Source organism: Pholcus phalangioides, unplaced genomic scaffold, assembly GCF_987345545.1.
Source record: "Pholcus phalangioides strain wild (caught in Gottingen) unplaced genomic scaffold, Ppha-v1.0 ptg000007l_1, whole genome shotgun sequence".
NCBI classification, from domain to species: domain Eukaryota; kingdom Metazoa; phylum Arthropoda; class Arachnida; order Araneae; family Pholcidae; genus Pholcus; species Pholcus phalangioides.
The window spans coordinates 55,883,565-55,901,049 of NW_028301600.1; the positions used below are offsets into that span (position 1 = coordinate 55,883,565).

General features: G+C 35.7%; 1 protein-coding gene across 1 annotated transcript in view; it reads left to right on the forward strand.

Moving 5' to 3' along the window:
• Nucleotides 1-4,801: 4,801 nt before the first annotated feature.
• The window catches only part of LOC149085515 (synaptic vesicular amine transporter-like), a 39,819-nt gene continuing 27,135 nt past the window's right edge, over nucleotides 4,802-17,485 (forward strand). Inside the window, exons 1-5 of the mRNA XM_089233573.1 lie at nucleotides 4,802-4,890; nucleotides 11,913-12,070; nucleotides 12,273-12,687; nucleotides 13,330-13,388; nucleotides 13,798-13,881. Of these exons, the coding sequence (XP_089089699.1) occupies nucleotides 11,938-12,070; nucleotides 12,273-12,687; nucleotides 13,330-13,388; nucleotides 13,798-13,881 (691 nt within the window). The 5' untranslated portion in view covers nucleotides 4,802-4,890; nucleotides 11,913-11,937. The remainder of the gene's footprint in view (nucleotides 4,891-11,912; nucleotides 12,071-12,272; nucleotides 12,688-13,329; nucleotides 13,389-13,797; nucleotides 13,882-17,485) is intronic.

Below are 17,485 nucleotides of genomic sequence, written 5' to 3' on the forward strand. Positions count from 1 at the left end.
CATATTAAAAGGAAATCAAAGTGAGCGTCGGGGTTCCTAGTGGTGTCGTGACGAGCTGTTGACCATTGATGTTTGTGTTTGTGTCTGTTCCCAAGCGGTTCTTTTATAAAAAAAAAAAAAACCAGAATGCAAAAAAGCCATAGCCGTAGGTGAATGAGCAGGGATGCTAAAATCATGCCCCCACCTTGCCGCAGGGTCCCGAGGCTAGGCTCTTTGGTGGGACACAATCTGTATTGAATTTATAAGGTGAAAAAAAAAATAATAACGAGAATCGTCTCGGGGCCCTGAAACCAGAACACCAATACCAGCTGCACTTTTTAGGGGGACGATAGCTCCAATAATGAATAGTCATTAGCAAAACCAGTCATTCCCAGATGGTGTTGAAATCTGCGACAGAAGGCTTTATTGATCAATTACAGCAGATGAAACAAGTACAACTACTGAGTGCAAATATTAGTTTTTTTTTCGCCCATAGGCACGGATATTTACGAAGGCTTTCTTCGGAAAAGGATCCCAGTTTTCGAAAACTTATTTTTTCCTCTCGTCCTCCCATCGCCCCCTTATGCTCATTCGTAGCCCCCTAATCGTGTCTGTAGCTAGTATCGCCCCCTTGAATAGTCCCATCGCCCCCTGGGGGGCGATATTGCCCACTTTGGAAACACTGGTGTAAAATGAAACGAAAACGTGCTACATAATAAAACCGCGGATACGAGGAGAAAACACAGGAATAACGTATACGTTAAAAAAACAATTTTATTGAAATAATTAACAATAATTGCTCTAAAGAGCGACCGCCAATGGTGCTGTAAGAAGAGCAGCGGCTAAGGAGGGATTGGCAAACGCTCTGGAATATTCCAGCCATATCGCGCGATCCTCCGCAGTAGCAGCCGAAAGTCTTGTGATTAGGTCTTCTTCACAGTCAAGAGGAGTCTCATACACCAGACTCTTTAGCTGTCCCCACAGAAAGAAATCAAGACACGACAGATCGGGCGATCGTGGTGGCCAAGCTACAGGACCACCTCACCCGATCCATCGGCTTGGAAAAGTGCCGTACCTCTTGCCCGAAATGAGCTGGAGCTCCCTCGTTCTGGAACCACATACGTTCCTCATACACAAGGGCAGTTGGAACATCCTCCAGCAAGTATGGCAGCATCTCTTGCAGAAACGCCCGGTATTTGCCCTCGTCAAGACGTTCCGGCAGAAGATACGGTTTTATTAGGTGGTCGCCGATGATTCCTGCCCAAACATTGATGGAGAAGCGTCGCTGATGCGCATGTGGATTTACAGACGCCCAGGCATGTTATTGTGGGTATTTAATGCACCATCTCGTGTGAAAGTACATTCATGAGGGAAAAGAACAGTTGCCGCAAAATCTGGGCGTGCTGCACTCTGCTATAGGAGTCAGCGGGCGAAGTCTACGCGACGAGCATAATCCTCTTTATTCAATGCTTTAGACTCGTTGAAAATCGTATGGGTGCAACCTCTCACCTTTCAGCACCCGCCATGTCGTGGATTGTGGCACACCAAGACTACGGCCGTGTGCTCATAGTTGGATGATGTACCACCATCTCCAAAATCTCGTCTTCCACACCTGCTGTTCTGGCAGTCCTTGTATGACCTGCATTAGACCGGGAAGCAGGAAAGGATCCCGTTCCGCACAGCTGCCAATGCAAGCGCGTAAATGTTTTCGGAATGAGCAACCGCCTATGGGGAAAATGCTCACCGAACATTCATGCTGTCTCTATGATACTTCTGTTTGCAGCTCTGTAAATAAAATGAATGTCTGCTTTTTCAGTATTATTAAAGCGCGCCATTATCCCGTACGTTACAACTGTAAGAACGGTTGCACGCTGGAATAACTTAACATGGCTGGCGTCCGTGCCTTTTATTCACTGTGACGCAGATTTGCATACGGTTTCTTCTTCCCCAGGTTACATTTGCATGCATGGTGTTATTTTTCTCCCGATAAATTTCAACAGGAATGCCGTTTTTACGTTTGTGGAGCGGCTATTTCGAAACGCGCTTGTGCGTTTGCGTTTCATGTTAGAAGTTAGACCATGCATTCTTTAATGACAATTGTTTGTATTGGTGTATGATATCACCTCTTAAAGTTTTTCCCATCTTTTCTGAATCACCCTGTATATTATATATATACAATACAAATGAGTCGATTTCATTTTACGACACCATACCATTAGTTTCTGTTTGCGTTGCAAAATTCTCGAAATATAGCGTAAAACAATTTCGTTACGAAAGCGGGCGCGAGCGTTGCGCTCAGACAGGAAGAGCTATTAAGACCAGAGTGGTATCATTGGATTTGCCTTAAGGAGGTCTACCCGCGGACATACAAAACACTGATATATTCTATTAAAAGACGTATTCACGTCATAAATAATATCTTTTAAGAAAATAACTAACTTCAACATTGCTCAACCATGAATACTTTATGTTGAATGAAATCGCGTACTGTTTCTATGGAGTTCAGCATAACTTGCTTTGTTCGAGGCAAAGTTACTACTCGAGATCGGTTCGAATTGATTCATAATAATTTGGGGTCTCCAACTTTTAACGACATACATTCACTGACTAGTCAAAAATCTTCAGCCCTAATCACGGTGCCTCCTCTTCTTATGTTTGCTTTGCTAAAGTCACTCCATGTCAAAATCGGGATCCTGTTTCTGACGAATGTTGTGGTTTTTTCACGGATTTTCTTTTGTTTCCTTTCTGTTATAAAAGGTGTTTATACATGTGCTTATTCACTTTGACCTTGGGGTAATAAATAACTACGCCTGACTTTTGCTTTTCTTCTTTTTTCTTCCTTCCTGCAACGATCCGTGTGGTCGCACGGGGTACATCCGCAGTGGTGGTCGAGTGGTCATAGTGACGGACTCGAATCGCGAAGACCCGGGTTCGAACCCCACCGTCATCACAGTGGTGGTCGGATGAAGAGTGTTTTCTGTGGTTCCCGACTTCGAGGAGTGAGTGCGAGCTGATCACCTCATTGAAAAGTCTCTCCGCAGACAGCAACAGACCTACAAACGGTACAAATATTCGATCATTACGCTTTACTCATTTCACTTCTGAAATATAGATAGCAGCACTGAAAAATCAGACAAAACTTTAGATACGCATCAACTGTTAGGTACACACACTCAGGGCCGTCTTAAGAGCATCGGGGGCCCCTGGACCATGTGACTTTTCTGAGGCCCTAGCTCGCAAATTCTGTAAAAATTCAACTACCTCTCATTTTTCTGAGGCCCCCCTCTTCTCTTGAGGCCCCGGGCCGTTCCCGGGTAGGCCTATGCGTTAAGACGGCATTGCACACATTTCCACTTCCGGCACAACTCACTAGGATAAGTTGCTCATGGCGATAGACCTGAGTTGTGCTCGCTTTGAAAGAAAAAAAGAAAGGAGGGACGCCAAATCTCTCCGAGGTGAAAAGGTGGAAAAAGCTTTCTAGATGTTATTGAATTAACTTCATTGCAACAACCAGTATGGGACCTTGGTGTCTCCTTGGTGTTTTTCATCAACCAAATGTATTGTTATCATTTACCTAGCATATTAATAAATTGAAACTGAAATTGAAAAAAAAAAATTGAAATTGAAATAGACCAAAAAAAGTGATTAGTAAGCTCTAATAATAGGTTCTTCAGGGTAGATTTTTTTTCTCGAGCCTGCTCTTCCCTCATTCTCGACGTAAATGCGTCATAATACGGATATTTACATCATTTAATACATTTTTGCAATTGGTTTGCTACATTTTGCAAGTTTTTGTCTACTACCAAACGTTGAGAAGAAAAAGCTTAGGTAAGGACTTCCTGGACACGCTGTATATAACAACTGTAATATAAAACATTCAATGAATTAATATTTATTTACAAACAAATCTCAGCAAGCAAGCAAATATCAAATAAATAGTAAATAAGCAAATATTAATACTGTAACTATAATTTTTGAACATAAATTGCCGAAAAAGAATGCCTCGCCACAATTTAATTCTGAATTCAACAATTCGAATTCTTTAACGGATGGGGTATTCTGACGCAACTTGGTTAATAGCAAAATCAGATGAGGAGCCATTATGTCGTCAGTCTGATTGTGTACGTTAAACATATTTTTTTACCATTTTTATCAGTTCTTGATCATTTCATGCACACGAGATGTAGTTTGACCCTAACTTACAGTCTATAGCCGAACGACTCTTCTTCCATGCTACTTACCGGGATTTTGAAACCACCTCCATCAAACCAGAGGCTAGTACGTCAACTACTCTGTTAACAGGTGGATAGAAGATTTTGTTGCTAGTACTTGCATAAAGGGTTCGGGCCTCTTTGTTTTGTCGTACTAACAATAATGCATATTCAATGCAGCAATGCAATCAGTGAATAATTTCATTCCGAAATAGTGAAAACTAAACATAAAAATGATAACATAATTTTTCATTAAAAAATTATTTTATCATTAATTAAAAATAAAAAAAAAATGTATCCAGTTCATGATAGCATTCACAGTTTCTGATATTTCCTCCATGTTATCAAAATCAGAAGTTTAATTGTGCATTTTGAAATTTGAAAAAGAATTGAAATAAACGCAGTATTTTTTCTTCAGTTTTGTTATGGGATTTGTATTTTTTTTTCCTATCCTAAAGACTGAAAAAACAACAAAAAGGAGAAAAACTACACAATGGAGTTCATATTTGTTGGCGTTCGAATATAGAATTGGCGAGAATTTACGTGATTCTACAAAAAAGATCACGAATTCTTAAGAAAGGTCCGTCATTGGAGAGATGGCTCATGAACTCTCTCATTAGAGATCATTCGCCAGAGACGTTCAGAGAATTTCTTTTGAATTCCCGCCAAGAGGAATAAATTCTTTTAAAAGAGTGAACTGGTGAGTTCTTATAGGTTTTTCATTCGATTTAAATTAGTTTTTTTTTTTTTTCATATGATATATCGATGTTAAACAAAAAAAAATTAACCAGATAGATCAACTCTGCTTTATATAACCCTCGCAAATATTTAGCCTCAATAATTAAAAAAAGTATGCATTTTTTTCAAATATATAATTTCATTACTTAGATTATACTAAAATCATTTTAAAAAATACCAATATATTACCGTATATCGATTAGTGTTTTGGGAGAAAACGTTTTTTAAATAAAAGTATATTATCAGACGGTAGTGTAACAGACTTTACTTCGACATTAATAACTTTTAATAATGAATCTCAAAGTTTAAAAGTTCTTTCAATTTTCATCATTCGATTACATCCTATACAAATACAACGCCACAACAGGCAAATTGCCCAACGAGGTGGCTGACTTAAGAACATCATGGATCCCCGAGCCCCTACCTACTACTGCTACACCCCACATGCACCCCCCCCGCGGAACCCCCCAACGAATCGGTAAATGCGGGAATGTGCGTGTACGTGTAGTGCAACCTGACGTATAGTTTGTTTCTGTGTAATGCTTGTTATGTGTAGTGCTGTCATCTGTCCCCAGTTTTACTAACTATGAGTGAAGTGTTATGGTTGAATGATTTACCGTTGTAGGACTGTTGCTCTCTGTGGCGAGACTTTTTAACGGGGAGATCGGCTCGCATTTGCGCCTTGAAGTTGGGAACCACAGAAAACCAACTTCAGCCGACCACCACTGTGGGGTTCGAACCCGGATCCTCGCATCGCGAGTCCGGCACTATAACCACTCGACCACCACAGCGGCTACCTTAGAATCCCGTTTAAAATGGGGGAATGTATTATAAAAAAAATTAATATGCATTTTTCAAATTGAATTTCATTTATTCAAAAGAAGTTTTCTGATTGAAAACTTTCTGAAAATGAACTCAAAGATAGCAGTGGGATTGCATTATACCATTCACGGGCGTAAAAGTCGTTTAACCCTTTGAGCGGTTTTTAAAATTTTCCTGATCCGCATTATAATTGTCACATTGGAAATAACATCGTTTTAAGAACCCGAGATATTTTGGGTTGACGAAATAAAGCAGGTCAATTTTGACGAGATACCTCGGGATTGCCGCTGTAAGGGTTAAGTCGTATCAATTTGATGTTGGTATCTTGTTAAAAGATTATATAACTACTTAAATGATGTAGATAATTTTTAAAAGCTCGATGAACAAGATCTGATATCGTGAACGTTATTAGATGAAACCGTTAAACGAGTAGGAAGATGTAGAACAAATACAAGTATTTTTTTAAGAGAATGTTATTTTATGATCATTTATTCAGATACAGTACTTAGTCAGCAATTTGTCTAATATACAAATAAGAACTGAACAAATGACGAATATAACATGCGCTTAATTACATGGAAAATTGCTATACAGATATATCTCTTCAAATCGAGAAGTATTGAAATTTCGAAGGTTTTACGTCACACTAATCAAAAATTTATACGTGCTTTGCACAAATTATTTTTTCGTTATTACATCTTGTTTTCCTATTTCAATTTTATTTCCAGTATCTTTTCAATCATGGGTACACAAACTTTATTGACTTGTGGGCCGTATTTCACCCAGGATTACTCTTGCAGGCAGCATGAGAGCTAAATTTCGAGAGCCGAATATGAATAAAGAACACTGATGAAGTACATACGATAAATACTTGTGTGACACACACATATTAAATTTATTTTCTCGTCCTTCGCCGTATCGCCAGAAAAAATCTTTTTAAATAGGAATTTTTTTTTAAATTTAACAGAGTAGAAGAAGAGTGTATGTTATACTCTCACTAAAATTAGTTGCGTCACAATTAGTATATTTATTTATAAACATATCTGACAGAACAAGCGCTGGGTGGAAAGAAAAGAATTATAGTATACTCTTATAAATTTATTTATATAATACATACCATACACAGTAAATAATTAATATTCATTGCTTCATGATTTTTTTCCTAATACGTAAGTCAAAAGAAAAGATTGCTTACCTCGGAGGAATGGTTTATATCTTTTGTTAGTTTGTAAATGAATCAATCACAAGGACATCAAACGCACTTCAACAGTTGTGTATTATCATTTGTGCTTTGTGCCATAGTGTGGTTCTTTCATGTATACACCCGTTATACAGTAGATATACCGAGATGTACAATCCATAGCCAATTTTGAACTCAAAAAGTCTTTACCCAAGTCGAGGATATCAAAATAAGACATTCCTAATCAGCAGCTGAGGTGCTTATTTTCAAAAGGGAACATTACCTGTTTATGAATCTTTGGGAAAAGCTCTGCCAGATTATGTAACTGAGGTTATTCAAACAGGAATATTTTTGATAGAAATTACAATGCAAAGTTAGTCCTTTCTATCAAAAGAGAGAGAAGGGAACACATATATAATATAATATTTTCTTTTTATTCACCTTTTTCATATAATAGGAATTTTCATATCTTGATAACGGACTCTTCATGGAACCGAAAATTTTGTCCGCTAACGAGGAGTTTCCGTTAATGGATAGTAAGATACATTGAGTCCCGTCGATGTAATTCAAAATTGTGTCCGCCAGTGGGGTTGTCCGCTAACGAGCTAACGAGGGTGTCCGTTATGGGAGGTTCCGCAGTAGAATGATCGTGTTTCTCATGTAATGACAAGAGGGCAGTAAGGATACGTTCCAGGACTAGTTAAAACCTTCTGGAATCAACAGGTGACGTAGAAATTTTCAATTTTCCAGACTTTGACAAGCTCAAATTTTAATCATAAGCTAACATTTTTACTAATTTTCTTTGAGAACGGAACATTTCAAATTCAATTGTGGATAACTCTCTTGAATGTTGATCAAGAAACATAGTGCTTAAATATTTTCTACAATTCCTACATGCTACCTGTTGGGCTATTTTCTACTTCTGTAAAGCAAACGTATTCAGGAGGAATACATTTTTTACTTCTACTGTAAATTTAGCAAAAGTGGAAATATTCCTTTTGAAGATAAAGCTCCTCAGTTGATGCACTTATCTTTCGATTGCAAAGTGGTTGTACATCGTCAGTCGATTAATTTTTTTTTTTTTTATTAGTTTGCTTTTTTACTGTATTTCTCATGAGTACGCAGTAGCAGAGGAGCCTACATGAAGAAAACGTTGGGAGGGGGGTTCGTATACGCAGGAGGGAGAAGAGTGCATTGTATTGTGCATTCATCATTTATTATTGAGGGGCTTGCCCCCCCCCCACGAAATTTATGGGGGGGGGGGGCTCCAATAGCCTCAACTTCCAGATTCCGGTGCCTATGCGCAGCAGTGAAGTAAGTCAAATTCCTCAGAGAAATGTTAACGCTGTACATAGGGGCCGTAAAGTAAGTCTATTAACGTGACTCATGATTTCAAAATCAAATTCCGATGGATGAGACTATATTCAAGACACGACATAATAATCACCGTGGCTATAAGAACACAAAGAGAGCAAAAGAGCTGAGAAAAGTATTTCAGATGAAGTAACGTGGTTTTAATGTATTAGGACAAAACACAATTGCTCATAATTTTAAATCTTTTTTCCATTTTCTCGAAATCAGCGTGAGAAGTTCTCTGAAATTGTCTCTTCGAATTGATCACGTCCTATTTGAAGAATATAGCGGTCAGATACATCGTTCAAAGAGCAAGCCGGGACAAATCGGCTATTACATCACCTGAACAATTTACTATTTCAATGTTTACAGGGGTAGAGAAACATCCATTTATATGATAAGAGAGTCCATAGGAAACATTACGGGTTTTTGTTCCTGCCAAGACTGAATAAAAATGTGGCTGAGCATATGTATAGGCCTATTATATATAATAATTTGCTTTCCATTTCTTTTTTCCCTTTCACTTGTGTGTGTGTGTGTTTTTCTCTCCTGTTTTTGAATTTCAGGCCATGAATGTAAGTAAGCATTGAAGAAATCTGGATTTTTTATTTTTCAAATCAATTGTGGATTTGAATTACTGTTTTATTGCTGATTCGATATACTGTAACTAATTTTAGCCTTTAGGGTTAAGAAAAAAAACTATATAAAACGATTAGTTTGTAGTGTCAAACTATTGCATAAAATGTTTTTTAAGTGTTTTGAATCTCACTTGTAGATCTCAAATCATTCATGTACGAGTAGGTGACGAAGTCAATTAAAAATGAAAGTTGAATGTAGTCATATAACTATAAAGCTATTAATATAAGTATAAATTGCTGCATAATTCCAAAGAATAATTGAAGTAATAACTGCTATTTTTCTATATTAATTAACCCTTTATCTACCACATTATGAAAATTAGAATAAGTAGAAAATGATGTATAAAAATAAAAGTATAATGATAACAATAAATAATTGCAATGTGAATTATTTGGTAGGTTATTTTAGTTCTAATTAAATACCAAAAAAAATTAAAAATTACTATTTTTCAAACAATTAGTTGGTATGTAACAAATTTTCTAATCTGGTGCTTTAAAGTACCGTTAGTAGATAACGGGTGAACAGCATACAATTGCGATCACAATCCAATTCGATTTAATACCATTAGAGTTGTTGATGAACAGTTGTTTCCCATGTCAACTTCTTAATTTATGGAAACTACTTATTTTGTTAACCAAGTATTTCAATTATTTATGTGATTAAAATCGTACGGAAAGTACCGCTGACACTACTTGTAAACTGACATCCTATGGTTACGAGAAAATATATTGGAAAGTAGTACATAAAATAAAGTGCGTATATATTTCTAATTTACTGTCGAACTTGAAGTACGTATATCTGGAATTCTTTTGACGGCATTGATCGTCTAGGTGATGCTGAAGCATACAGCGATATGACGTCACAACGAAGCGTTATGAATGAGATGAGATCGTAATAAAGCAGCCGCTTCTCGGCAAAGAATGCGGAGCATGCTGTGATATGGAAGCTTCATGAGATAAACGGAATATACGGGACACCCCAATGAAAAGAGGTGGCTCTTATTGAATTCGGCGCTGCTTCAAAACGTGTTCGATTTTTCTCGGCTATTAATTTAATGCTTTCGCGCGCATATCTTGACTCACCAATTCACCGAAGCAATGATAAAGTTGTATTAAAAATGGTTTTGTTCATCTCCCATCTTGTTTTTTTTTACTTGCTATTATTTTTAAGGAAAATATTATTACACTTAAATAAATTTTTTTAGCTCATCGTGTAATCTTATTTAGTTTTTTACTAGTGAAAAGAAATTACATTGTGAAGTGGGCTTTTTTTGAGATTGGGGATTAAAAATCAAAATGTATTAAAATTGCTCACATAAACTCTTATCAAGCTCATAAAATAGAAGTAACAGACCTAAGTAACGATGTCATCCTCCAAGGACTCCAAAGTTTGGCAGCTGGTAATGAATGAAGTATAATGATAAAAAATGTAATCAATTTTTTTCAAATACTTTTGCATTTTGAAAAATGTACAATTAACACTTCTGTAGCATTATTTCAAGATTAGACCCAGAGTAAATAACTTATAATGCTACACATTACGCAATTCACATAATTACATAGACATAAGATTAACTAGACCGCGCGTCCTATTGTCCCGCCCCCTCTTTTTCTGAAAAACACGCAACCCCCACGTGGCGAAATGAATAACAAGAACATGGTATCCATAACTTGGCACACTATCTTCATACTTGGCGACACATTCCTTGTAATGAGTGAAGAAAATTTATATTCGTGTTATTCGTAGCTTTATTTAAAAGTGGAAATAAAGCGCATTTCAATATACAAGAGCAATAAGCATATGGTACCTAACTTTCACAAATGAAATTCCCACTAAAAATTAGTGCAGTAATCCTATTTTTGTAATATACATTTCTTTTTTTCCCTATTAATTTTAATTTTTTTTCGTAGTTCATAATACACAAGGGCGTATGCAGGATCGACCTTTGGAAAGAACACAAAAATTTTCTTCCCGACGACGAGAAATTTTAAGAGTTACCACCTTTCAAAATACATTTAAATTAACAGAAATTTGTAACACAATAGCACAGGTTTTTTTCGCTATTTCAAATTTCTTAATCGAAATATTAATTCTTTTTTTCTAAGGTTTGGGTGGCTTGGGGAGGGGAAGCACGAGCCTCTGATGACCCCCTCTCTCCCATATGCCTCTGCTTCTGGGCCCTAGGCATTTTTAACGAGATCCTGTTCTGTGATTTTTAAGTGAGAAAACCCAAAAAAAGTAAATTGTTCCGGTCTCTCCCGAACTGGAGCCTGCGGGCCATGGTCAGAACATCACGAAAAAAATTGGATGAGCCACGGCTATGAATTTGCCATAAGAGCCGAAAATTTAATTTTCTTGGACATTGCATACCCAGAATATACACATCTGACAGTCTGACAAAATCTCGCCAACTTTGCGCGCCAAACATATTTCTCATTCGTAGACACAAAATTATCAATTTCAAAAATGTTAATCATAATGTATTAAATTCATTTTAAATCAATGTACAATGATAATAAACATTCTTATTTATCTAAATAATGTAATTTAATGCATAACAAAGCAAAAGAAAAGCTTCATCGGAAACGAAATTGTACGCCAATCCTCTATCGGTGGGACACTTCGCTGAACAAAATATCCAATTAATGAATATTAATACAAAAAGGAAAAGAAAATTTAACTCGCCTGTGAAAGGTAATCTTGTCACCTTTAATAAATGATACATTGCAACCAAAAGCACAGCAAGATTTCGACATATCGAGCGATTTCTTAAACACTCACGGTGTCTACCCAAGGAGTGGCCATTGGAATAGAATAACACACAAGGAATTTCTTCTTACCACTCGTGAAAGTACCCACTCATCACGTGGTTAGGTGTAGGAAACAAAAAGCAGTCCTGCATGCGATCTATATATCTTATATTATATCTATGCATAATTATATGCTATAGCTTACCGTGATATAACAACTCAGTGTTCTATTTTCTTTAGACTTGACGCGTATTGACCAAGAAAGATGGCTGAATCCAAAGTATACGAGGAAGAAAATGCTTACGGATGCTTGTCATATCTTCGTGGATCAAGAAGGCTTATGTTAGCTATAGTAGCTATTGCTCTTCTGTTGGATAACATGCTGCTCACCACAGTAGGTAGGTGCACAGTGAAATTGGCGCGAGTAAAAAAATATGAACAACGCTATATATGTTGTACAAATGTATTTACCTGGGATAAATTGAGTGTCAAAAACATAGCGAGATTTGGAATGATTTTCTCGTAGTGCTTTAGAAACACGTTTTGCTTAAGAAGTAGATTGCATGGAAAGTATTGTTAAAAAAATGTTTCATATTTCAGTTCCGATTGTTCCTGCATTTTTATACCAGCTCAACCATCAAGAAGCTGAATCTACGTCTAAATCTGAAATTCAAGTTAAACCTGACTCTGTTGCCAAATTGAATGGAGACGCTTCAGTTGCAGACGACAAACCACATTTTTTGCGTAGATACGGATCTCATCGGGAAACTATGTCAGAATGGAACCTTCCAGGCTATACTTTGGTTCCTAATGAATTATTTTGGGATTTCACGAGTTCAATTGCTCCGGAAAATATATCTGTGCCAATCAACACTCAAGGAGAAGACGAAAAACTCAGAAGAGAAATCCGTCATCAGGAGCTTGTTGGAGAAAGTTTCCAGATTGGCATAATGTTTGCATCTAAACCATTCATTCAAGCTCTGACCAATCCTTTTATAGGCCCGCTGAGTAACAGGTGAAACTATCATTGCTTTTCGAGAGAGAATTTTGAGTTTATCATTACACTGTTATCAAATAAGCCAAACTAAATACAGGGTGGGGAAAATGTCCGAAGAAACTTCGGTGGAAATATGCAAATGAGACAGTAATAAGAACTTGCGCTCCTAATCCTCAACCAGTTCACCGTTGTAAACCGTGTATGTGGACCTGCTGCACTCTGCCGTTGCTGGATTTATGATTCGCCTGCAATGTGTTATCCCCCTGTAGTGGTGATGGTCATATGGAACACATACTGCCGTAATAAACGATTTGGAGGCATTTAGTTCGTTATTTGCGTATCTTTTCTTTGACTTGTGTACGTTAGCGCCACCTATCGCCTGTTTTTGGAGGTTTTTTTTTCCTGTCTTAAAAAAATTCCCGTGACTTAGCGATGCTAACCCTTCAAACAGTTTTTTATTTCGGTTATTTTTCCGGTTTCTATGAATTTTTAAAGTTTCTACGGACTTTTTGCCCACCCTGTACTTCTGAAACTAATCTACACTCAAAATACTTATGATTATATAAAATTCACTTTCTTAAAAATAACACACACGCATAATGTAAACTTTCTTTATGTTTTAAACAATTCATAAAACTATGAGGCATTTTCCACTTTCAGGATTGGGTACAGCATACCGATGTTCGCTGGATTTATAATCATGTTTGTATCAACAATAAGTAAGTAATAGTTATACATAAAAAAATAATTTAATAGGATTTTGATGTAATTAAACAACAAACGACTTTTGTGTCCCACATGGTTTGTTATATGTACAATTCACAGTAAAAGGAATGATATTACATGAGAAATATGCATAAGGATTCTACAACTTCGTATGATGACTTCAGACGATGTTTTTTGAGTCTGGTCTCATGCATATAAATTCAATTAATATTTCAATTCACGGTAGTTGTTTAAAATCTCTATAAAACTTATCTGATCAATACGCGCAAAGCAGTATGTGCCAGGATGTGCTCATTATTAGAATCGTTAAAATTCTCTTTCAAACAATTAGGACAAAAAGGATTCAATATAAGTATAATGATTTCAATGTTAATTAATGTATGGATAATTCTGTTATTTCAGTATTTGCTGTAGGAAGAGATTATTCCATGTTATTTGTTGCTAGAGCATTGCAAGGTGTTGGTTCAGCGTGTACAAGTGTGGCAGGTTAGTAATTTGAAATTTAAAGATCTATGTTATATATAAACAGTATAAGCACTATATTAGCACTATATACACATTTGTTGTATTTAGGGCTGCCGCTAAACAGTTATTCAGTCGGGGTAAGCACGCCCCGATGTAATGTTGAAGGAATGGTCACAGAGTGAACTTGACACCTACTCTGGTCCAACGCTCGGGGAGCGTAATTACTAGAACCCGGATTATTTGCAAATGCATTTAAATGCATTTGCATATTTTGGCCTTTTTTAGCATTAATGCATAAAATCAAAGAATTTTCAGAATAAGTACTTATTTTTGAAGGTTTACTTAAGCGTAGTCAGTTTTTTTTATAATTTTTTAACTAAATATTATTAATAATACAAAATTTCTCTTTTGCGGTCACCGGCGGGACAAAAAAAAATTCGTTCGTAAAAAAGGGGTGACCGTTGATCAGGGATTTGAAATGCATACTTCTATTACTATACATGGGGAAAATATTACTTGGCCGTAAAAGAAGGGTGACCACATCTTATGGGTTGGGGGTTTACTGTATTTTTATAGCATCGGTTTTTCTGCCGCAGGTGGAATTTGGTGAATTAATAGAAATGTTCATATTTTCCAAACATCAAGTGTTCTATTTTTAAGGCTATTTCTAGACATATGTCAAAAGCGTTCAAATTTTTCAGAAATAGTCTAATTATTAGTAGTTTAATAATTTAAAATTCTTTTGTTACTGTTATTTCGTTACTGAGTAGCTACAACAAACTAGAAATTAAAAATGCCTAAATAAAAAATATGTAGTTTTTGAATATGCAGTATATATATATATATACACATGCATATGTGTGGGGCTATTTTTTGTAAATGAATATGCATTAAGAAATAGAAAATATTCATTTTAAAAGCATATCTGCTTTTTCTGCATGTGGTGTATTTTAAATGCATACTTTCTCATTTTTGATAATTAACTTTTTCAGGATTTTTTTGTTGTATATTTTGGGTTTTTAATGCATATTTTGGCATTTTTAATGAATATTTTGGCATTTTTAATGAATATTTTGGCATTTTTAATGAATATTTTGGCATTTTTAATGAATATTTTGGCATTTTTAATGAATATTTTGGCATTTTTAATGAATATTTTGGCATTTTTAATGAATATAATCCGGGTTGTAGTAATTGCAATCCCTATATTATTTTTACAAAATTATTATTTTTTCCATGGTATTCGGCTAGTTCATCTTAGTGAAACAGCTAATTTTGTCAAGAATGCTAAGAACTTTGAAAATTTTCAATCTTGAGTAATCGTTACTTATTTAACGAGAGTTGTGCACCATTGAAATGTCGCGTTTTTTTTTAAATATGATCACCTTACGTATAAATCCATTTTTTACAAATAATGCGGTGATAAATTCTTTACTACAATAATGTTTTATACGTAAAAAATATATATATATATATCAATTTCTTGATGCTCGGTATTTTACCGCTGCTTATTCAATTTTTTTGCGAGGAAATATTAAAAAAAATTTAGTTTAAAAAAAATAATTTTCAAAGGTTCTAAATGGTAAAAAATTCAAATTTCAGTAGAAAAATTGAATTGTTTTTTCAACAAACACTTTTCCATTCTTCAAAATTCCATTGATGGTGAACTTTATACAGGGTGTCTACTCTTATCGTTGTCCAATGGGTCTTTCCTGAACCGTTGAAACAACTTTCAACTAGAAAGAATGTTTCAAATGATGTCACCCATTATTTTAAATGCCGTTAAATTGAAAAACTATACGGTATATTGATAAATAATAATGTGTATTATTATAATATATATTATAATACATATTATAATAAATTATTATAATATATAATAAATATTAAGTGTAACTTAATAAATAATAATTATTTATCAAGTTACAAAATTTAAAATTTTATACGGTTCCCCGTCTTCTAACTTCCAATTACAATGTTGTTTCCCTGTCTCTCCTGAGGCCAACAAAAAATTTCCATGTTTCGAAGTGCAATATTCGAGGAGATATTTGAATTTAAACAGCAGAAGATAAAAGGAGAAAGAACACCATAAACTAACGGACTACGCTCTTTTCCCTCATTTACACTGTTCTTTTCCCTTTTTTCACTGATTTTTGAATTACAGTATCCACCGCTTAAAAGAATCACCAGTTATAAGAATCAACCACTTACAAGAATCAAATCGGAAAAACAAAAACCAAACGTTATTTTAACGTAGTAAAATCATCGGTTATAAGAATCAGATTTCCGCTTATAAGAATCAAAAAAAAATTTCTCCACCGTTTATCTCAGTAGTAGGAACTTGTAAAATATTTTTGTTACTCAGATTATTTTTGAAGACCACTTCTTGTCACTTTTAACTTAATAACAGTCATGCTACATTTATGGCCCCCCCCCCTGCCGTCTTAAGAGCACCGGGCCCCCCCGGACAAAACGAATTTTCTGAGGCCCGGCCTGGATAAAAATGCTTGCCTGCAAATTTACTTGTTTACTTTCGAAAATTTTAACCAGATCTCATTTTTGTGGCGCATGACAGACAGGGCCGCAACTAGGAAGGAAGCAGCCGGGTCTGGTGCCCCGGGCTCTGGACTAGACGGAGGGTTCCAAATTCACTTTTTTACTGCTTCTTGTACATTTTCGTACGGGGCGGCAAAATGCGTGCTTGCGCTGGCTGACGAAGTACCTAGTTGCGTTCCTGATCATAGGACATACCAGCAAGAGGTTTATGGTAGAAAAGAAAACAAACATAGACACCCGTGGCTCCTTTTACTACACCCCCCCCCCGGATCACACATGATTGCTCACTTTGGGAAACATTGATGAATTGTACAGTAATAGTACAGTTACCGTGTAACATTTTCGTCAGTCTACATTGACAACGAACGCTGTCTAAGGATAACGATATGCTATGGTATTCAGACTGATTTAAAATTTTATACTACTAAAAAATTGATAAAGATTTTTTTTTTTTAACTTCAAAGACATCATAATCTTGGCTTAAGGCCCCCCTCCCCATTGTGGTAACTATATAGGAGCAACATAAAAAGAATTTCCGTATATAAGAATCAAAATGACTGAACCAAACGTGATTCTTATAAGCTGTGGCTACTGTAACACCACTCAACTTCGCCAAATGTAAATTTCACCAAGTATTTCACTATGAGTGACGTAATGGTTCATCACTCATTTCGACCAATCGCGATGCGCTAAATTTCTAAAATGTAGCTAGGAATGTAGGATTTGTTTGCACCAGACCCAACTGCTCCCCCAACTATGGCCCTGCTAACCTGTAAATAATCTTGATTTTTGAATGAAACAAAGTTTAATCATAAAAAATAGTAGTGAATAGAAAAAGAAAAATAAGATTTCACATTTTTTTTCTAATGTAAGTTCTGATTGATTAAATCATAATATATTGCAAAAAAAAAAAAAAATTCAGTGATAAAAATGCTGTACAAGATAACTTGGAAATTTTGGTACCAATTTTGTAGAATCACAACTTAATATCACGTGACTCAACTTAAAATAAATTATTTCTTCTTATAAGTATCTTGCATTCCTGTCCGTCATCTCTTCTGCCGAGATA